Source organism: Peromyscus californicus, unplaced genomic scaffold, assembly GCF_007827085.1.
Source record: "Peromyscus californicus insignis strain IS unplaced genomic scaffold, ASM782708v3 Scaffold_18__1_contigs__length_77618521, whole genome shotgun sequence".
NCBI lineage: Eukaryota > Metazoa > Chordata > Mammalia > Rodentia > Cricetidae > Peromyscus > Peromyscus californicus.
In genome coordinates this window covers 58,880,746-58,903,805 of record NW_026294480.1, presented here as the reverse complement: position 1 = coordinate 58,903,805, position 23,060 = coordinate 58,880,746, and the positions used below count along the sequence as shown (strand labels likewise).

Below are 23,060 nucleotides of genomic sequence, written 5' to 3'. Positions count from 1 at the left end.
CAAGAATGTTCTTGGTTTTGTGAAAAGGATTTCTGCTCATTAGGTTTGTTGTATTTTTTTAATTGCATTTATTTATTTACTCTGTGTATGGAAGGGGGCATTTGTGCTATGGCACAGGTGTGAAGATCATAGAACACTTTTCAGGAGTCTGCTCTCTCTTTCTACCATGTGGGGTCAAACTCAGATTGTTAGGCTTGACAGCAAGCACCTCTTACCTGCTGAGACATCCCATCCATCCTGGACAGACTCTTTTTAAAGATTAGTCTCAAACCAGCTTCTATTCTCAACCCTTGTAGCCAGTTGTCCATTTTCTGTAATTCCATTTCACTTCAGAAGTCATAAACTTTATCGGAAGAAGTGGTGTAAGGTCACCATCCATAACCCAGTTCGTTTTGTTTTTCCTTTCAAACTTGAGAGCCACTAGAATTTGTATTCTAGGTTTCTGTCCTAGAGTTCATTTTGGATGGATTATATTGTGAAGTTTAATAAAATCTGCTGCAGCACTTGTGATTCAGAAGTCCCCAATGTGGGGATTTAGGAGGAAATCTGGACAGAAGGATTAAGAGTTAAGGGAGTATGGAAACAGGTAGTTAATAGATGGTGGTTGGCATCAAGGAGATAATGCAGTGGTACAAGATGGCCACCTGATCATGATGGCAAATGGTGGAAGCAGTCTAGTGGGTGAGACCCAGCCTGTCGTTAAGTGGAAGTAGAAGTAAGTTTCATTGATAGTGCTTTAGCTGGTGTCTTAGTCACTGTTGCTGTGAAGAGACACCATGACCAAGGCAACTTAGAAAAGAAAGCATTTAACTGGGGCTTTGTTTACAGTTTCAGAGGTGCATCTGTGACCATCCTGGTGGGAACATGGCAGCAGGTAGATGGGAATGGTGCTAGAGTAGTAGCCGAAGGCTTAAATCTTATTCTCAAGTTGAAGTCAGAGAGAGCCAGAGATTGGGCCTGTTATGGGCTGTAAAACCTCAAAGCCTACCCCGAGTGACATATCCCCTCATACAAGGCCCCAAATCGCTCCACTGATTAGGGACCAAACATTCAGATATGTACACCTATGGGGACCATTCTCATTCAAACCAACACATGTGGAAAATAATAAGAGCTTCATGATGCCCTCCTTCCAGAGAAATGTTACCTAAACAATAACAAGTTAGAGGAGAGAATAAGTCACTAGGAACAGGAAAGAGTCTGTTTACTAAGACTGTTGGACAGCAGTGAGGCTGACCTGGTACTGAGCCTCTGATGAAGAAGAGGCCTTAAATACACCTCCTCAGTTGCAAGATTTTTCTCTTTTTAGGATTAATTCAGGCTGTGGAAATAGACATGCACAATATATAGGGGCAATTAAATGAAATTTTTCTGAGCAATCAACTTTGTTAACATGTGACTCAGTACAGATTGACCATCCCTAACTGGAAAATCTGAAATTCAGAATATTTAGAAATCCAAAACTTTTTGAGTGCTGATGTGACATTGAACATGTTCAGATTTTGGATTACTTTGATTTTGGAGTTACGGACATTCACCTGGTAAAATTTATACAAACATTCCAAAATCTGAAAAAACTCTGAAATTTGAAACATACTTGGTCCCAAGCATTTCAGTTAAGTGATACATGGACAATAGTGGACATTGTTGGTAGATTTGATCTGTGTATTACTTTTTTGTTGTTGTGATAAATACCACTACCAAAAGTAATTTAAATAGGACAGGGTTTATTTCATCTTTAACCTCTAGGTAACAGGCCGACACTAAGGGAAGCCAAGGCAGGAACTCAGGCAGGAACCTGGAGGCAGGAACTGAAGCAGAGACCATGGAAGAGGACTGCTTACCACTGTGCTTTCCAGGGCTTATGCAATCTGCTCTCATATTCAGCCCAGGACCACCTCTCCAGAGGTAGTACTGCCCAGGGCTTGGTGTTCTCATATCAATCATTAATCAAGAAAGTGCCAGTAGGTCAATCTGATGGAGACAATTCCTTAGCTGAGTGTCCCTCTTTGTAGTGACTTTAATGTATCAAGTTAATAAACTAACTAGCACAGTCTGGCTGGCTCTTTTTAAAAGATTTAGATTTTTTTTTCCCCTCAGATTACTAGATTTACAGTTATCTGTGTATGTCACAGCTAGTCTGGCTACTCTTGTAGGAAATGACCAAATACTATTCCTAATTTTCTTCCTCAGTACAGATCTGTGACATTACTGTCATCTATCTGGTTCTGTCCATTGATGTTTAAGTGGCATCAACTGTCCTGATTTTCTTGGACTGGAGTTTCCTAGGATGTGGAGCATTCTCTGTTAAAACTGGAGACATCCAGGTAAACTAAGATGATTGATCATCTGTGCACCTAGCTCCTGGATCTCTATTTTGTCTATGCTATAATGTATTTGGAGGCTGTTGGTGGTACACCTATATGCTGTCAACCTCTATACATCAGGCCTTACTTAATTTAAAATGTGTGACATAAATACAAATCCTTGCCATAGTAGCTTTTTTTTCTGTACTAGTTATTTAGAAAATATTTTCACTAAAGTGGAGGAAAATTTGGACTTATTTTCTTGACTCTGTGTGTCAAGATGTGGTATTTTAGCTAAGTGATTTTTGTCTACTCTACATTTCCAAGTGGGATATGTGTTTATAAAATAAGTTTGTTACTAGACATGTGGTAAATTCAAGAAATTCTACAAGAAAAAAATTTTAATCCATTTAATTTTGAAGGTGACCTTTGATTTTAAAGCCAACTTTTAGTAATGCCTGATAGCTATTTCATTGGTGGGTGAATTAATTGATTAAAAATACTTTATTAAATACATCTTTTTATAACCATTTTAGATTGGTAATAGCTTAAAATCCAGTGTGAACAAAGAATGTTAAAGTATTAGAAATCTCACTGACATTGCCCTATAGTTCTCCTCTGATTAAATGAAAGTGACACCAGTAGATTAGAATGAGACTGGGACAATTCACACTGCAATTGTGTTGCCTTAACTTTAACAATCTTTTAACACTCTTGTTTAAATGTAGCTGACACACCATAATTACAAATCTACAAGCCTTTTTATAGAATTTTACATCAGGAACCTGTGGGGACATTATATTGATTTTTTTTTTTTTTTTAATAAAGCACTGTTCCCAAACTATGCCATCTTCCCAAGTTTGTATATACCGACATTTATGGTACAAGAGTGTGTTGTCTCTTTACATACATACATAATACATTATATAGCAGAAACTGGAAACAATGTAAGTAAAAATCCTTATTTAGTTTGATATATATTGTAGTGGCATAAGAAGTGAAAAGTATACATAGTTAGGTAGACAAAAGGGTTTTCTTGCTAAGCGTTGGATTCTGGTACAGTTCCTTTGTTTATAATAATGATGGATGGAAGTGTGATGGGCACTGTGTGGGCAAGGTTAAAGACAGCTTTGTAAATGACCCTGGAAGCCTTTCTAGCTTGTTTTCCCCTTTTTGTTCCTTTGAACCACACCTCTTTGGTTGGAGTTAAAGTTAACCAGAATGGATGGTGTCTTACTTTAGAATTTATCTAGCTGCTTTTGGAAGTTTTGTAATCAGTTCTCCAAAGTCATAGTCAGAGGCGGTGTCAAAGTGCAATGCAGGTGGTCAGCTCGTCATCTACTTCTGCCAGCTACTTGGCAAGCAGGAGCCATGTACCCTGCAGCCATATGTCTCTTCAAGCTGGAAATGGAAAAACCAAGGCGCTCATGATCATCATTTTCCCAACACAGAATATGTTCTGCAAATTGGGTTGGAAAATGAAGGATCTTTTACTCTCTCTCTTGCTTGCTCATCCCCCTCCCTGTTTGTATCTGTGTACACACACACACACACACACACACACACACACACACACACACACACACACAGTGGGTGTTTTCATTGTGCATGTTATTTGGTAGAAATGTTGAAACTCTGTAGTAAGGTTGCAAAATTATTCTAATAGATGCTTAGGTGTGTGACCTTTCTATTCTAGTTTGTCTTTTCTAACAGTACATTTATAGAACATCATAGTGTCTTGTTAGGATGCTGTTATGTACCAGAGAGCTCTGATTTTTTTTCTTGATATTTTGTCATGGATGTGGCTGATTCACAGAACACTTATTTAGCAACCTCTCAGAATTTCTTACTGCCTTTGAAGCATCTGATACAGTGTTAAAACCTGTTAGTACTCAGTGAAAGTTCTTTTCAATGAACAAATGAATGATGCTTCCCCTGTAACACTTTTAAACTTGATCTAATCAGTAATTGAAAGCTACTGAACAATGGTATGACTGCATAATAATTGCTCTAGTTATTTCTGTTTGTGGGAGTTAAGCAGACAGAACCCCAGATTCCACTCATCACATCTATGACCTTAGGAAAGTAACTTAGCCTTTGAAAGTCCCATTTTTCCTAGCTGAAAAATGGAATTTACAGTAATATTTTTTTCATGTTGTTATTAAGAAAATTAAATAAGGTAACTATGTGAATCACTTAGTTCAAATACCTGATACATAGCAAATGATCAGTATATGTTAACTGCTGTCACTAACATCTGTCTTGGTATGTGCTGTTGTAACAAAAAAAATCTGAGAGTAGGCAATGTACAAATAATAGAAATGTATTTTTCACAGGAGGCCCAGAGTCTTTTTGACATCTAGGTGATACCTTGAGTGCTTTGACAAGAAGGACAAGGAAGGGTTCAGCCCTATGTGAGCCTCTTTATGAGATCCCTTTACAAGAGAAGAACCTTCATACCTGACCAACTTCTGAAGGCTCCATTTCTTCATACTTGATTGGTGATTTTTTTCCCCACAGGAATTTTGGAAGGACATAAACAAACCATCATTGTTTAAGTCTTAAGTAGAAGACTTAAGAATGAATGCCTGTGGATCCCAGGACGGACTCAGAACTTGATTTTTTTTTTTTTTTTTTTAATTGTGATAAAAATCTTGTTTCTTAGTTACTTGGCCAATGTCTGACTGGCCTTGGAGAAGGAAAGAATGTGAAGCTTGCATGTTTTAAGTATTTTCTGTGGCTGTGTGATGGTGTCTTCCTGTTAATTGTTGAAGTGATTCTCTGGTTCCAAACCCCAGCAAAACCCTTCTCTTTTTAATAGAACAAACACTTTGTATCCATGCTATTAACATTCTAGGCAAGGCCACTTGTATTCTTTTTTTGGACTTAAGTTTGTTGTAGTGGCAAGTGTTTGAGTGAATTTTAGAGAACATTAATTTTCAGAACCCATTTGTGATTTGTAAGTGGTAGAAGATGCCCCTATACTTCTTTAATTTTTAATTTATTATTGTGTATATGTACGTGTATTTATGTTGGGAGCGGTCAGGACAACTTTGTGAAGTCATTTTTTTCTTTCCACTTTTAGGAGGGTTACGGGAATCCAACCCCGGTCACCAACTTCCTTGGCAAGCACATTTATTTGCTGTACCATCTTGCCCTGTTCCTATAGTTTTAATGCTAGATTATAGTATTGACAGATCCTCAATGTTTTGTTTTTAACTAAATTCTTTACTTGTTGAGACACTTGCACCAAAGAAGTACTTTATGGCTCTCTTGATGTGTCCATCTGTGTGTGTATGTGTGCATATGCACACATATGTTCATGTTCTAACCTGGTCCATTAGAAACCTTTGTTTGTAAAGGATAATGAAGCAAATAAACATTAAAGTAACAGCAAATATTTCTGGTTTCTAAATAATGCTGTTACACTTTTAATAAAAAGATAGTCTCTGAAATTACTGTGCAGTACATAAAACCTATAAAACCTTTGAAACTGTAAGTCCACTGAAGTGCATTTAAATTTAATACAGTAGTATAATTTTCATATCTAATGTTAAATTCTGAGACTCTGTATTAAGTTAAAATACATGAAGAATTTTTTTTAAGGCTGAGCAGTTCTCAACCTTTCAGGAGTCAATGAGATAGTGTCTGATGGTATTCATAAAATAGTGTGTAATTTGCCAGCTTGGTTAAGAAGTGGTAGAAACTAGAAAAAAGTTCATATGACATAGAAACATAGAAAAAAGCTCAGCAGTCTGGAACTGTTTACTTTATAACTTAAACATAGGGAACTTAGAAATGGAGAAATAAGAGAGAAACAGTGGCTATAACAAACAGCTACCTTTAAATAGTCATTCTTCAGGATGGCATGATATAAAACCTAACATCAAGGATTTACTTAAAAACTAGCAACCTTGAACATTGTTTCAATGTTATAAATGCTAATCTATTATAGAAAAATTTATGTGGTGGCGTATACCTTTAATCCCAGCACTCGGGAGGCAGAGCCAGGAGGATCTCTGTGAGTTCGAAGCCAGCCTGGACTACAGAATGAGTTCCAGGAAAGGCACAAAACTACACAGAGAAACCCTGTCTTGAAAACCAAAAAAAAAAAAAAAAAAGAAAAAGAAAAGAAAAAGATTTTGTAGTTTGCATGGAATTAGTTATAACTCTGTCCCTACTGTCTCTGAATCTAGTTGAATGGGTATTTATGTTTGTGTTTACCTGCGTGTTGCTAAGTTACCCTCATAAACAGGCCCACTCTTCCCAGGTTTAAAAAAAATTGTAAGTTAGAGAGATTGTTCAGTTGCTAAGGTCCCTTCTGTGCAAGCTGTGCAAGCGTGAGACTCCAGCATCACTGGAGAAAGCAGGCACTCACTCCACATGTGTTTGTAACCCAGTGCCAGGGAGGTGGAGACAGGAGTCCTGGAGGCTTGCTAGCCAGCCAGTATAGCTGCCAGTGCGCAGATTCAGTGAGAGATGCTGTCTCAGATGTGGTTGAAGTCCAGTGCTGGTGGTGCACACCTTTAATCCCAACACTCAGGGTCAGAAGCAGGTGGATCTCTGTGAGTTCGAGGCCAGCCTGGTCTACAGAACGAGTTCTAGGACAGCCAAGGATACACAAAGAAACCCTGTCTTGAAAAACCAAACATCAACCTGACCTCCACACACATGCACCCACACATGCACATGCAACCACATGATATGTATGCATACAAGCACAATTATTTTTTAATCTTTATTCTTGTCACATAATAGACATACCTACTATGGAGCACAGTTTAGTATTTCAATGCATTTAGTAAGCAGCTTATGTTAATTGGTGTATCTGTTACCTCAAACATCATTTGTTTGGGGAGCATTCAAAATCTTATTTTAAAATATATTATCATAGGTTGTTACCTTTAAAGTTTTAAGTGATAACCAAAAATTGTCCATATTAATTGCATAATCTTTCATCTCTCCTGTGAGCCTGTTGAGATGTACAGTGTATTATTGCCATCTGTAGTCAGTCTGCTGTGCAGTCGCCCATAACAGCTACTCATGCCTGTGTCACTGTGACTTAGTGCCCATTGCTACAGATTGTTACTGCTGTTTGTAAAGCATAACAATAGGAGGATTGGGGCTGGAGAGATGGCAGTAACATAGTGAGAGAAAGACCCCTTCTCTGTGTTATAAAGAATTGCAGTTTTCAGAAATAATATTCCATTTCTTACAGTGCCCGTCACCAAGCCAGCAATTGTCATTGTGTTCACTGGATTCCTTTGAGTCCCTCAGCCTCTTTCGGCATTTCTATAAAGTAGAAGCTATTTGTGTAGAAATGCTAGGACATAGTTGCCCTTTTCAAATGCTTTGTGTCGGGTGGGAGGAGGATGTGCTTGTTTGTTTTCCTCAGACACCAACCCCTTAGTTTTCTGAGACTGGGACCTCGGCTCTCCGGTTTGTCTATGCTGGTTGGCTAGGGAGCCCCTGTGTCTACCCAGCTTTTTCACTTGGGTCCTGGGGGTAACTCTGGTCCTCCAGTTTGTACGGCGAGCGTGTCACTGATGGAGCTTTCTCTGCAGCCTCCTTTTCAAGTACACTTGCTCACGATTGTACATGGGCTTGCCAGGGGCTATGCAATACTAGAGCAGACTGAATGCAGAAACAGATAGGAGAATACAGCTACTTCTGTTAATTTAGACACAGATTTCCAAAACTGTAAAATGCTACCATTTTCGCTATTTGTTTTGAAAAGTAGAGTTACTTTTTATAAAATTGGTTGTTTTAGCATAATGGCACATTTACTTATGTGTGTAATGTATTTATGTGTAGTGTTTGCCCTTGTGTGCATGTGTGTTTGCAGAATGTCGGATGTCCTGCGCTATCACTCTCTGTTTTATTTCCTTAAAGAGGGTTTCACTGAACCCGCAGCAGATTGTCTTTTGGCTAAGTTGGCTGGCCAGTGGACCCCAGTGATTGTTGGTATCTCCCCTCCCCTCCCCTCCCCTCCCCTCCCCTCCCCTCCCCTCCCCTCCCCTCCCCTCCCCTCCTCTCTCCTCTCCTAGCAGTGGTTAGAGGTGTGCACGCTGTGTGGCTATTGGGCGTGGGAGCTCAGGTCCTCATGATTGTGCTGCCAGGACTTATCTGTCCATCTTCCCAGTCTTTTTTTTCAGCAAGTGAATTAAATACATTTTAATTTTTCCTAATTTAAAAAATGAATGCCAAAATATTAATTATTTCATAAGTTTTTTGATTCAGTTTCTGATACAGCCATTACTAACAGATTTATATAAACGACACCTCTGTGTGGTCCTCAGTAATTTTTTTAATGTCAAAGTATTTTGAAATTCAAGAGTTTGAGAACCATTGCACTAGTTCAGTAAGCAACCATCACCCAGAGCTGATCCTTCATGATTCTAACCGTAGAGGTTTAAGCAGGAGCCAAGGAATTTTGGATTTTTCAAGTCCTGTGTGACTTCTCTTCATGTGCTCCTCTAAAAACACTGAAAAGAATTGTACAGTTTTGTGAGTCCCCATTGCTCAAGACAATTATTCATGTTTACAATATCTTTAGCATACTCTTTAATATGAGGTGTTTCAATTCTGGAACAGTTGTATACAATTTGAGTATAAAACCAAGGTCCATGTAATGCCAACCAATATGCTCCCCACCCCGCCTCTCGTTTTTCGAGACAGGGTTTCTCTTTTTAGCCCTGGCTGTCCTGTAACTCACTCTGTAGACTAGACTGGCCTCGAACTCACAGAGATCCCCATTTCTCTGCCTCCCAAGTGCTGGGATTAAAGGTGTGGGCCACCACTACCTGACCCAATATGCATTCTTACTCAAATTAGAGAATTTAATTTTTTTTTAATTTAGTGTGTGTGTGTGTGTGTGTGTGTGTGTGTGTGTGTATGACATAGTGCACAGGTGAAGGTTAGGGGACATCTTTCAAGGGTCAGTTCTCTCCTTCCAACTTACGGGCTCCAGGCCTGGAACTTTGGTCATCAGGCTTGGCAGCAAGCTCCCTCACCCACTGAGCCCTCTCATGGGCTTGGAACAGAATTTTCGTTTGCAGTGAATAGCAGTGACTCTTGAGAAATATGAAAAACAGAAAGTTTGGTATTTTTTTTTTGTTAAATTGAACCATATTATTTAGCAATATTAATAACACAAACCCATCACTTAAAATGAGAACAGAAATAAAAACTAATTTTGTGTTACTCCCCTACCTGAAATAACTGTTTTTTAGTCTTATGCTTATTATTATCTTCTTTTGTTCTATAACTACCATTTGTATATTACTAAATAAGTTCTAGTTATTTTTTACTTGGTAGGAAGGGCATCTTTGGGGACTTCTCTTTCATTATCATCATCATTATTTTAAATTTTTTTATTATTTGAGAATCTCACATAATGCACCCAGATCACACTCACTTCCCAGTCTTCCCATGTCTGTCTCTCCCCGCCCCCCCTTGATCTCTACCTCCCCCAAGGGAAAAAAAAAGTCCATTTTTGTGTTGTCCATATATTCACTGGAGCATGGTCAGATTCCTACTGGCCAGCCCCCTAAGGGAGAATGAGTCTTTCTCCACCTGCATCCATGCCAGAAGTCATCCACTGAGGTAGAGCCAGCTCTACCTCGCCAATGCCACAGCCTGCACCACAGTGTAAGAGGCAGGACCAGCTTTGACATGGCCTGGGGTGGTTACCTATGTCACATCCGCATAGCGCTAGAGGCAGCAAGGCCTGAGGACATCACCAAAGCATCAGGCAAAGGTACAGTCTGCATACGTCTACATGGGTTTCAGGTTTAATCAAGGCCTGGGTCAGCAAGCGGCATGGACCACTGACACTAACATGGCCTCCCGTGGCATTGCGGGCCTTCGAAGAGGTCCAATCCAGACAGTGAAACCTTTCCTCATCTCCGGCCTTCATTGTTGCCCAGAGCCAGGGACATCCCGTGGCCAGGTTCCGGGGCTCTGTGTCTGCTTAAGCTCCAGGCTGTTACACATCGTCCTCTGACCCAGCTGGGCCACAACAGCAAGCAGATCTCAGGCCTCTCTCTCACTTGCCACTGCCATGTTCCAGTTTCCCCTCTCTCCATAGCGCGCTTGCCACTACGGACTGCCCAGCTAACTACTGACAGAGCTAGAGTCCTAGATTTTCCTCCAAATTTAGACCTTGAAGCTTGTGAGTTCAGCAGACCCTAAGTTATTTTTCTGCTTTATTGTTTTGTGTTTTTGTGGTGGTGGGGATCAAATGCAGGGTTTTATGCATGCCAGACAATCAGTAATTATGAATTATATTCCTAGCCTTGAACTTCAATTTTTAAACAATGAATTGTGATATCCAAAGATTAACCATTTGTTATATTTGAAAATAAATGAACCATTAAATACTAGTGATCATACTTGGGAAAATTTACAATGTGCATTCCTTTTAGTTACTAGAAGATTCATTTTATTTTTTCCCTTTGAGTAAATTTTAGAGAGTACTAAGCCAGGCATAGTGGTGGCCTATAATCCCAACTTCTGGAATACAAAGCCAAAAAAGACACATGAGCCCAGGAGTTCAAGAGCAGCCTGGGAAATAGTGAGAACTCATTTCAAAAAATAAATGACAGCACAAATCATAAAAACTAATTAGACATTCAGGTATACCAAATAAATTACCTTACTTCTGAATATAATCCTTAAAGGAAAGAGCACTTTGAAATACAAGGTAAAATGCAGAAATTTAAAAATACAGACCTAAACTTCATGAGTTCATGTTTCAAACATGATTGTCAAAGTATCTTTCTGGCCAAATAGAATAAGGAGCAGCAGATAAAACTTTAAAAGACCAATAGCACCTTGCTAGCACATTGCTAATAAGGACTAATAGGTACTTAAACTGATGAAAGTGATTCAGACAACAACACATTAACCCCCTACTGTGCCCTGTTTTAAGCTGTTAATAGGCATTAGCCTTTTAGAGAATGACTAGCACTTTCATATTCATTTCCTAAGCCTTTGGTACATCAGTGAACTGTGAGAGCCACTAGCTGTGACTGGGTCTTAGGCCCTGTGTATCTTCATGAATACTTGGAAGACTGCTACCTGCTCTAAGTTTAGAATCCATGTGCTCTTAATGTTCTTGGGCTTTTTGATTGCTTTAAGTTTTGTGTAGAAGTTACATGAGGAATCAAGGCAGGTTTGTTTTTCTTTAGTAGAGAGAATGCTACATGTAGTGAAAGTAATGATTCTTACATTTGCTTAAAAAAAATTTACCATAGTAAGGCCATAATTTTTTTTTCAATATTTTCAGACCTATATGAAATTTTAAGTAATTGATTTTCCCCAGAAATGAATCAAATAATTGAAAAAATAGGCCCATTAATATGTATGTATATGAGGAGAGTTTTAAAAATGTAATTTTCTTAAAAATACTGTAAGTGACCTTTAAGCCAATTCTCTATGAGTTAGAATACTGTCTTGAATCTTTATTTGTGTGCATTATTTTTGTAGAGTTTTAAAATAGATGTTTTATGTTTTCATAATAATTCCAAATCCAGAATTTAGAGAACTGGGACCAGCAAGATGCCTCAGCAGGTAAAGGACTCATTGTTGAGCCTGTTGTTCATCACTGGAGCCATGTGTGGGTGGAACGGGAGACAGACACTCAGAAGTTGTCTGTCCCCTTACCATCACATGCATGCTATAGGCATACATCCGTGCATGCACATACCAAATCAGTTAATTTTAAAAAGTTTACAACAAAGAATCCACTTAATTTTAAAAACAATTATATCTTGAAGAAGCTTACTATATAAGTAAATGATAACTATATTGTCTGGATTAAATAATAATGTAATTTGAATAAATTTAGACTTTACTAAACATGTGGGGGCTTTGATAATTCTTTTTTAGTATTTAAATCTCTTTAGTCTCACTCCATCCTTTTGACTGACTTTTATTTATATGATGTCTGCCCTTACATGTTACTCCTGATGAAAAGCATCACAGACCTGTCTCTCAAGGACAACCTTCACCTCCCTTACTAGCTCATACCTCTAGGCATCAAGCATTTAGAAGACATCTTGTTAAATCACTTTGGAACTGATCTTTGTTCATTAGAGTCCCCCTTTAAAACTCCATTTCTTTTTTAAGTTTGGCTTGTGAGACTTTCTCTTCTTCAGCCAGTAGAGTTGGCTCCCAGTCTGTTTGTTTCTGTACTTTTCACGTCATGGTCATTGTCTTGCTCAAAGTTGCACGAACGTGGTGTGTGCAAAGTGTGTGCAAAGCTTGATGTCAAGACTTCATTGCTGGTGATTTCTTTAAGATTGTAATTGGGTTTTTCTCTCCTGCTGAATCAGGATGATTAGTCTTGATTTCCTATTCCAGTCTATACTGAATGTAATCCAGGTCAGCTTTCTGGAAGCAGGAGGTCTCCTTCACTCTCCCTCCACCCACCATCAGTTCCAGCTTGCCAACCTCGCCGCCAGGATGAGGGGGTCAGTATTCTTAAGTAAAAGTCATAGTACCTAATCTGTCTATGACCAAGTGGTACATTTTTAGTAACATTGTACAAGAAATGAAAGCTCCGTATACAGAATACTTCTCTGTTGTTTCTTATGTGTATTCAAAACCAGTACACACAGAAAAGAAAAAAAAAAAATCTCAGCCAAAACCTAAAAATGAAGAAAGTGTTTGAGAGACTGCCTTGTGCAGTTTATCTTATTGTGACCACCAAGTTAACAACTGAAAGATTTAGCCATAGTCATAATTTGACTTTTTATTTTTTGAGACAAGGTCCCATGAAAAGGTGGGAGGTGTAGTCTAGGCTGGTCTGGAACTTGATTCTTAGTGCAGGATGACCTTGAGCTTCTGGTCCTCCTGCTGCTTCACAAGAGCTGAGGTTCTAGGCCTGTGCCACATGCCTGGTTTATGCAGTGTTAGCGTTCAAGCCCAGGGCTTCGTGAGAACTTTGGCAAGCACTCTTCCATGTGAGTTACATCTCTGCCCTAGCATTTGACTTAAAGTAGTGAATAACATTGAAGTTAGTATGGAGCTTGAATTTGTTTAAAATTTTGATTAGGATTAATCTTTTGATTAGAATCAAATGTATAGAATTGTAACAGTCACTATTTCAGAATAGATACATCCTATACATGTTAAAATAAATTCTTTTTCTAAATTTAATAATAAAATTCTTCAGTTTAATGACCTGCTTGGCTACAGTTTTATAATTCAGAAATAATCGAAACAGTGAAATACATTTTTTGTTTGTTTTTAAATAATTTTGAGGTATCATTTTATAGCCTGAGCTAATTTGGAAACTCACTGTGTAGCCCATGTGACCTTGGAATCTCAGTTACTCTCTTGTTTGAGCTTTTTGTTCGCTGAGATTAGAGGTGTGAGCTACCACACCCAGTTCAGTGAAACATGTCTTGAGTAGTATGGCGGTTTGAGTGAAAATAGCTCCTTAGGGGTGATACTATTAGGAGGTGTGGCCTTATTGGAGGAAATGTGACACTGTTGGAGGAAGTGTGTCATTGGAGGTGAGCTTTGAGTCTCAGATGCCCAAGCCAGTAGAACTCCCAGCTACCTCTCCAGCACCATGTCTGCCTACATGAGGCCATGCTTCCCACCATGATGACAGTGGACTAAACCTCTGAACTGTAAGCCAGCCCCAATTAAATGTTTTCCTTTATTTGAGTTGTCATGGTCATGGTGCTTTTTCACAGCAATAGAAACCCTAAGACAAGTAGCAAGTTTGAAGTGTGTCTAAAGGCTGAAATGCCCTGTTGGGAACCAAATGAGTGAAAATGCTTTGCTCTTTGAAAGGAGTGTGCTACCGCAGAAGCAGAGGTAATCAGTACATTTGAAGACGTCGAAAGTTAATCCTTTCCTCAGCAGCAAGTATACAGAAGCTCCTCTTTCTTACAGAGTTAAGCATCTACCACAGCCCTTGAAAAATCTGTCTGTCTTCCCAAGGGAAAATTATTGTCCAAGAGAACAATTTGAAACAGTTTGGGTGGGGGAGAAGTGAGGTGAGAGCTAGTGCCTCCCCACTGGCTGCTAATCTCACTGCCATCCAGGCGGTGATGCGTTCCCTGAGCCTGGAGCTTGCGTTGCTGGATTTCTTTCAGCCTCTGTTTGTTGACCATCTACTTGTGGCAGACACTGTGCTGAGTGCTGGCTGCCGTTCACCAGAGCTTTCTTGTTCAGTTTTTGCCAGCAGTGACCCTCCCCCACACCAGCATCATTTTTCACTTGATAGGACATTCATGCCGGCTGTTTACCACATACCATGATATGTCCTATCCTACTCTAGGTTTGTATTTATTGTGAAGACTCAGAATGGCATCTTCCCTATTTTATGGCTACAACTGTGAAATTGTGATTGTTAGCTATAGTACAGTGCTTTAGAATTAAACTGCATTTGTGACCCAGAATTAACTTCAGTAGAAAACCAGTATTCAAATTTGCAACTATGTATGTAGCATTGCTTTGAGTTACAAATAAGTAATGTATACCATACTATTTTGAAACCAAGTGATGAGAACAACTCAGAAAAGTTAGCCGTGTATCATTTGTATAAATTATTTATTGAACACCAGTGTTTTCTGCATCTAAATTTTCTCACCATCTCCTGCTTCTTTTGTTTTGGCAGCATACACAGCTATTAGAACAACAGTGTTAGTAATACCTGTTCTGCCTTCATCCGTTGTGATTACTTATATAAAGTAATTGTAGTGAAGAAATTGAGTTTACGATTTGCTTAAAGGCTGAAAGTGGTAGAGCCCGGAGGGCAGCACTCCTCAGTGACATGGTATCCTGGATATACCATTTTGTGCGGAGGGCAGCACTCCTCAGTGACATGGTATCCTGGATATACCATTTTGTACTCTAACAGATTTGTAAGGGATGAAACTTGCTATGAGGTCTTGGTTGTAGAAAATAATTGTAACATTGTGTTTCTAGGAGCCCATTTAGAGTAACCCAGAAGTCTAACAGTTAAGGAGTGCATTCTTTGTGAGCCAAAAGCTGAGCACGGTGGTATAACCCTGGAATCCTAGCATTCAACATTCAGGAATTTGACGAATTCAAGGCCAGCTTGGACTGAGTGTTGTGTGTTCAAGGGCCATATAGCAAGACTCAGAGGAGGAGGAGAGAAATTGGATATAACTAATTATCAGTCTCACTCACCATGTTGGTATCTTGAATACCATCTTCTCAGCTCATTCTAGATTTTCACACACACATGATTTGGGTGAAAGCTTTTCCTAATAGCCCTAACCCAATCCCCAATTTAATATGTGTTTAGTAAAGCAACATCTTTTTTCTATAGGTCAGTATATTTACTGAAACAGTTGTAGCTTGTGGAATACTTCGTACATTTTTGTCTTGTATTGTGTAGGTGACTAGGTTTCTAGTTGTGAAATCCTTTAGTATTTTCTTTTGCTTTTTCTGTGGGTTCCCTCCCCGCTTAAGGAGTCTTTTACTTGCTACTGTGGTTCAAATGAAGGAAAAAGAAGAGAAGTGGCCACATAAAACACGGTTAGCCTCCAGTTTCTATTAACTGTTTATGTGGAGGAACAGAGTAGGGCGCATCTGGAATTTGAAACACTGAATTTTAAAGGCTCAGTAGTAGTGAGGACTGGCAGGAAGAGTCCAAGATAACTGTCTTCAGTAGAGCAACATATTTCAAACTATTTTGATCTAAACCAGAGTAAGAAATATGTTTTATTTTGTATCATGACAAAGAACACTGATGCAGACCCATGTATAAAATTGAAACAAAATTTGATGGAATATTTTTTTCTATACATGGTGCTCTCTGGTATTTCAGATGCTAACTATTCTGTTCTCTTCCTGTCAAACAATGGAAGTCTGAGGCCAGAGGATTGTAGTGAATTTAAGGCCACTCCAGACTCCATGATTAGTATAAAGCCAGCCTGAAAGGGCTATGTAGTAAATCCCTGTCTCAAAAAACAAAACAAACAAACAACAACAACAAAACAAAAACCCTAAAACCAAACAAAAAGAGCCAGTTGTATTGGCAACTTACCAAGTAGATTTCACAGATTATTACCAGAGACTGAACTAAATAGTCAACTGGCCGATTTAACACAGAAGCCAGTCAAGTGGGCACTAATGGGTAAAGGAGGGCATTACTAAAATATACCGAATATTTATCGTGTGTACAGCATTGGATCAGTAAATATACCTGTAATTATATTCACTCCTGTGTTATATAATGGCCTTTCAGTTTTATGTGGGAACTAGGTTTAGAGAGGCAAGTAACGAACTTAAAACCACATAGATAAAAAAGTCGCATCTAGGATTTGAACCCATGCAAATTAGTCTTATGACTCCAAAGCCCATATATCTTCTACCAGATCATTTTGTCTCCCAAGTAACATTGCAAGGTACATGTTAAACTCAGAAGAGAATTAGTGACATTTAGCTGCCATTAGAATTTTATAGTGGAGAATAACAATCAAAAGCTCCATTAAATGTGAGTTGAGATAGGCATAAACATTGACAAACAGTTAAATAGTGATAGATTGTATTGGCTTTCCAGAGAGCTTTAAGTCTTCATGCCTCTGCTCATCTACGAGGTGGAGGTAATCTCCTTTAGGCTGAGATATATGGGGTTTCCTTGTTGTAAGGTAAATGAAATGTTGAGGGGTTTTACTACTGCACCAGAGCAGATAATAAGGCAATTAGAACTGTTATGTTGATGAAACACCAGACTGGGATGAATTATATCGTGCTTTACAAAGAAATTCAAGATTTTACAGCAACTTTTGAGACCTAAAGAGGAAAGATACATCATTGAAGAGAAGAAAAATTGATAGTTAAACTTCAAGAGCAGGTTTATTGGCCTGAGCAATCCTACTTATAAGCATTTTTGGACCAGCTTTAGAATATTTTATCAGCTTTGTAAATAGGTGGAAAATTATCAGTCTGTGCTGATAATTTAATTTCCTTTGTTAATAAAATGAATTGAAGATATGTTTCTTCTTTTTTCGCTTTTTGAACTGTAGCATATGATAAGTGTCATTTAATTCAACCCTCTTTATAAATGATGAAGCCAAGACCTGCAGACATCAAGCAGCTTCCCCAGATCAGCTGAGATGCTGTCAAGGGTTAGAAGTGAACCTCTGACCCTTCGGTGGCGTCACTTGCATCTGACCTGAGTAGGAGCGTTGATAAATGCCTTCACAGATAACTGGCTTGATGAGTACTGTGCTTTGCCCTAAAATTCCTACCCTTTAAAATAACTCCATTGCTAATACTTTAGAAATGCAAAGAAATGCACTTTTGCCAAAGTCACTCAATAGGCTGTTGTTTCAGCAGGGAATGGGCTGCTTGTTTTTTCAAGCCAAAGCTTTGTTCCTGAAGTCTGACACCTATAGTGCGATGGTGTCTGTGGTTCAGGCATGGGGGCTATGGGGCCACGTTACCTTTTCCCTATTTTTCTCATAAGCTTTTTTGGGAGTGCCTGCAACAACAGGAAAATGGTTTACCTATAAACTTAGTTTTGTTTTTTATACTTTATTATTTAAAAAAAAAAAACTTACTAATCAGTAAAAACATCACACACCAAAACTAAACAAATCCAAAATCTATACAACACAGTGAACTATCTACAGTTAGAATAGTGATTTGAAATGGAAACTATGGAGCTTCATATTAAAATTTGCATGTCTGTTATCAAATATATTTTATGGACTCATCTACCAACAAAACCAAAATATGCTATATCCTGTTCAGCTTTAAAAGAAAGTGAAATTCAAAAAATTTGCAGGAAAATGGATGGACTTAGAATGTATAATATTAAGAGAGGCCATAAAAATCTCAGAAGGAAATGTTCTTTCGTGAAGAGTTCAGCGTATATATGCATATTGTCTATATATGTAAACAAAGGTACATGTGGATACAGTATAGCATGAAGAAAAGAACAAGAAAGGCTAATGGGATGAGGAAAGACTGAATGCAGGTATGGTATGCAGGTGTGGATATGAATTATGAGAGAGGACATAAAACTTTCTCTGGTTCTTACTCTATCATGTATTTTTAGATTTTATTATTTCCAAGATGGGCTCTATCTATGTAGCTCTGACTGGCCTGAAACTTGCTGTGTTGGTCATCCAGTCTAGCTAGGAACTTTGAATCCTGCTGCCTCAGCCTTCCGAGGTAGAATTATAGGTGTGAGCCACCACACCTACCTTTAATAATTCCTTTAGAAAATTTTTTGGGATGTTAGTCTCATGTTTTACCAAAAGTCTTTTCTAGGGTCCAGAAATTTATCTGTATCTATTATGTATGTCTTTGTTTAAACAGGCACAGTTTTGTTATGTCAGTTACTGAATGCTAGGTCTCTAACGCTCATCATCTGTGTGGTTTGTAATGCGGTTGCTCAGAATGACTAATAAATAAAACTAATACTTATATTAAGAAAATAAAGATCCACTTCTCGTGAAAGTGATTGATACTGTGTTAGAAAATTAAATTCAGGTTAGTTGTAAATGTGAACTAACAGCAGTTGAATCATAACAAAGTTAATGGTAGCTTTATATAAAAATTAGGGGTGATGCTTTGCAAAGAGCATAGGTGTTAATGTTTTTGGCAAAGTCATATTAATGACCAGATCAAGGGTTCAAGAAAGTCAACAAAGGATGATAAATTTAGGTTGTAATTAAAACAGAGAACTGAAAAGAGCTGGGAAGATGCAGCATTCGAAGGTAGGTAAACACAATAAAAGACTGCTAGGCATGGTGACTTATAATTCCACCCTCTGGAGGCCAAGGCAGGAGGATGTGGATTCCAAAAGACTGGACTGTGATCTAGCAAGCTCCAGGCTAACCTAGGCTATATAGTCAGTCATACCCTGTCTAAAAACCTGAGGGGGTGGGGAGAAGGAAGAAGGGGAGGTTGAGATTTGATTGAGAGGAGTGGGTGGAATAGAGCAGATTTTAGTATTAAACATGGTTTGTTTTCTAGTTTGACATTTGCCAGTCTGAATAAGAACTGGGCAGCAGCACATTTAAGAGCCCACTTTGTGTTTACCTTGTGATCCTCGTGTATCTGTTCGGGATGTCAGCCAAGTTTTTCATACTATGTGAAGTCTAGATATGATCTCACAGGCCATGGATACCAATTGCTTACAGAGCATGTTTTGATCAAGAGAGATCCTAAACTAGGAGCTTTGTGGTCATTTGCTTGTGGAGAAACTCCTGTCCTAGAGCTGTAGGGTGTGTTCCATACCTCACACTTGGAAGGTAGCAGCTTAATTTTTTTTTTCAGAACTACTTTAGGTGCCTGGGGTCGTAACTCGGTTGGTAGAGTGCTTACTTACTTAGTACTCATGGAGCCCTGCACCCCCAGCACCACATCAGCCGTGTGTGGTGATGCATGCAGCCTCAGCACTTGGGAAGTGGAGGCAGGAGGATCAGAAGTTCAGGTCATTCTCAGCTTCATAGTGAGGCCAGCCTGGCTTACACAAGACCCTGTTTCAGAAATAACTTTAAGGAGAAAGGATTCTATTACGTTTCCTTAATTGCCAGTAACATTCTTCGAAAATTCTATCTAGCAATTACTACTTAACTCATAGAAGTTTCTCCTGTAAAACTACAACAAAGTTGTTCATTGTCCTCATGGAACCATTAAAATAATGTTACCCACATACATATCTATCTGCCATAAAAATAAGATTGCTAGATTAAACTCTGTAAACAGAATAAAATTTCTCTAGAGAAACAGCAAGAATGAGGGAAGGGGGAAGAAAACAAAGTGGAAAGATAAATGGCAAATTGAAAAATACCATCTATGTGATAAATGAAAAGCTCGTCAGAGCTCAGCGTTCCATTGTAGAGTGGGAGGGAGGTAAGAAGACATACACAAAAAGTAGAGCTCAGTGACGTGAAATAGTAATAGTAGCACCAACTATGTTCTAAATATGGTTGTAGACATTTTAATAGGGACAGAATGGTAGAAAAGAAATAAGTTTTGCTTTAGTGGGGAAATGGAGGTACTAAATGGTTAAGTAACTTTAAAATAGAACCAGGGTTCAAATTTCAAGTCTAATTCTAGACTCTTTAAAGACTGTTGTATCTTATGAAGACTCAAACAAATGCAAGTAAGGCCTACATTATGCTCCTCTACAATAGATAGGCCTAGCCACTCTGCTTGGCCATCTGAAGATTTTCATCTAAGGGAGATAGACCATAAGATACTGCTTGAATAAAGCATGCTGTATCCAGTGAGTGAAACACAAGGACAAGGTGGTACAGACTTACGATCTCAGCACCTGGGAGGCTGAGAAAGGAGAATTGTTAAGTTCAAGGCCCTACTTCTCAAATTTTAAGGTCCATAGAAAGCCCTTGTCTCAACAACAAACAATAAAAGACCACCATATAGTCACTTAAGATACTTATTATAGGTCTTTGTTATAGGTCAAGACTGGCTTTAAAGGCCTTTTACAACGGATTACATGAAACTGTATTTCGGTCACCCTGAAAGAAGAGATTGGTGTTGTTTTGTTCCTAGCCCACATCTTGGCACATGGCAGTCCTCCGTATATCCAGTCCTACTGTCCATGGCTTCAGTTACCTGCTGTAAACTGCTGTTGGAAATACTAAATGAAATTCCAGAAATAAACAATTTGTGAGTTTTTAGTTGTGTGCCATTCAGATAGAGTAAGGAATCTTCTGATGTGCTTGTCCCTCTTGCCTTGCGGAGAGGATACAAGTCATCCCTCTCCAGAGAGTCTATACTATATGCACTATCTGCCTCTTCCTCGGTGGTCATTTCAATAATCAGTATCACACGTGTTTGCGTTCAGGTAGCACTTATTTAACAGTGGTCCTAAGGCCGTAGGCCTCAAAAGGTAAAGTTAGTGACAATTTAGATATATTGAAGAGAAACTGTAAAGTGCCTCTTTTAAATGAAAAAAAATGAAAATTCACAATAAGGAAAGAAAACCTAAGATCCATGTAAGAATAAATTTTCTGTCCATAAAGTCATAAAGTAGGAAAAAAATCAACAGCAGTTTTGTTTTGGAAAGGCAACATACATGGTTGAGTCATGTCTGCACGTTGTAGACCTCACTGGAGGTTACTGTTGGATGGATAGGTGGGTGGGAGAAAGGTAGGTGGAGGAGACAGTGGGGAGGTTCCAAGGCTTGCACATTTTGGCTCTGCCTTACTAGGAACCACAGATCATTTGAATTTAAACCCTTTAAAATGTTAGTGCTCCGCAAGTGTTTCTGTAAGAAGAGATACTGAGTTTATGTTAGCATCTGCATGAGCTGCAGGGTATGTCATGACAAAATCACCACAGTAGGGCTTAAAAGCAACTAGAATTTAGTCACACGTCTAGAGCTAAGTCCAAAATCAGGTGTCAGCAGGCTCATGATCCTTTGGACACTTGAGAGAATCTTTGCTTGACTTTTCTAGCCTCTGGTGTGGCCAGTAATGCGTAAGTTCCTCCCCTTGCCTTCTGTGTGGTCGACTTCTTGCATATCTCTTCTTAGATTAGCAGCAGTATTTCAGTGAGATTTGACCTCATCGTAACTGATGAATTATAGCTGCAAAGACTTAATTTTCAAGGAAGATTACAGTCTAAGGCTCAGGGACTGTAACTCAGTAATAAAGTAAAGTACTTGTTTAGCAAATGAGACCCTGGGTTCTAGCTCCAGTATAGCATGGCAAGAATCCTCCCCACACACAAGTATACTGGAAACATTTTTTTTTAAAAATTCCACCCTTTCACGTTTTACTTTTTAAAAGGACATATTAGGTGGGCATAGTTTCACAGTCTTTACTCTCAGCCCTGGGGGGTGGGGGCAGAAGCAGGTGGATTTGTGAGTTGGAGGACAGCCAGGGCCACACAGAGAAACACCATCTTGAAAATTAAGAGAGAGAAAGAGAGCACATTATTTCACCTTAACTCTTGTGACAGAAAATACTACAAATACTGCTACCAAACTTAGGGATACATTAAAATTAAAACATTACCAGAGAAACTAGAAATAAGATTTAATCTAAGAGGATCCAGCATTTACTGGATCAAAATAAAGATGCACAAAGACACATTTAAAAGAATGAGTCCTAGGCTTATCGAGCTGGTGAACCGATTTCTACAAAAAAGAGTGTGTGTACTTGAAGGAAGGTTGACTGATGGTGCAGGCACAGAGCAGGTAAAGCTGCCTAGTAAGACGGGCGTTTAAATACACGGTTCGTATTTGTAAGGTCATCTTGTTCCTTCTGTGTAAATCAGAAATGATTGAAGTTTACTTTTTGGTGGTCACTTTATTTTGTAGACCCCAAGCATAATGAAGCAGTTAACAAGAGCAACAGATCTTCTGAGTCACCTCCGAGGCTCCAAGAAAGGCAAACTGCTTTATGATGGGAGTGGTCTGCCTCCCCAGTTCCATATATACCACCTAACTTTGTGGAAGGTTGCAGCTTCCCCGTAAGTCTGCAGTCACAGGAGAGCCACCTGGCATAATGGAAACGACTTTTTCTCTTTCTGTAAGATCACCCCAATCAATTATGCTACACTTCCCAGAAGACCTGATTCTTGTCAGCCCGAGAGGCCAAGGAAGGATGGGCTTTCCCGTGAGGGCCTTCCTTCAGTAGAATTCTTACTACGTTTTCTTTCCTTTTGAAAGGAAAATATAACCTTATTTTTTAATACTCAGGCTCATTGTCTTGTATTTATATAAAGAAAGTGTAACATCTCCATGAGGAGCATCACATTATTGAGATCTGTACACTG

General features: G+C 38.8%; 1 protein-coding gene across 2 annotated transcripts in view; it reads left to right on the top strand.

Annotated features, from left to right (window-relative positions):
• Tbca (tubulin folding cofactor A) overlaps positions 1–23,060 on the top strand; it is a 58,733-nt gene that overhangs the window by 2,454 nt on the left and 33,219 nt on the right. The window contains exon 2 of one of the 2 annotated variants that reach the window (XM_052743546.1): positions 12,644–12,781. The exons of the other annotated variant lie outside the window; for it this stretch is intronic. Coding sequence (XP_052599506.1) covers positions 12,644–12,781 — 138 coding nt within the window. The remainder of the gene's footprint in view (positions 1–12,643; positions 12,782–23,060) is intronic. 2 annotated transcript variants of the gene reach the window in all.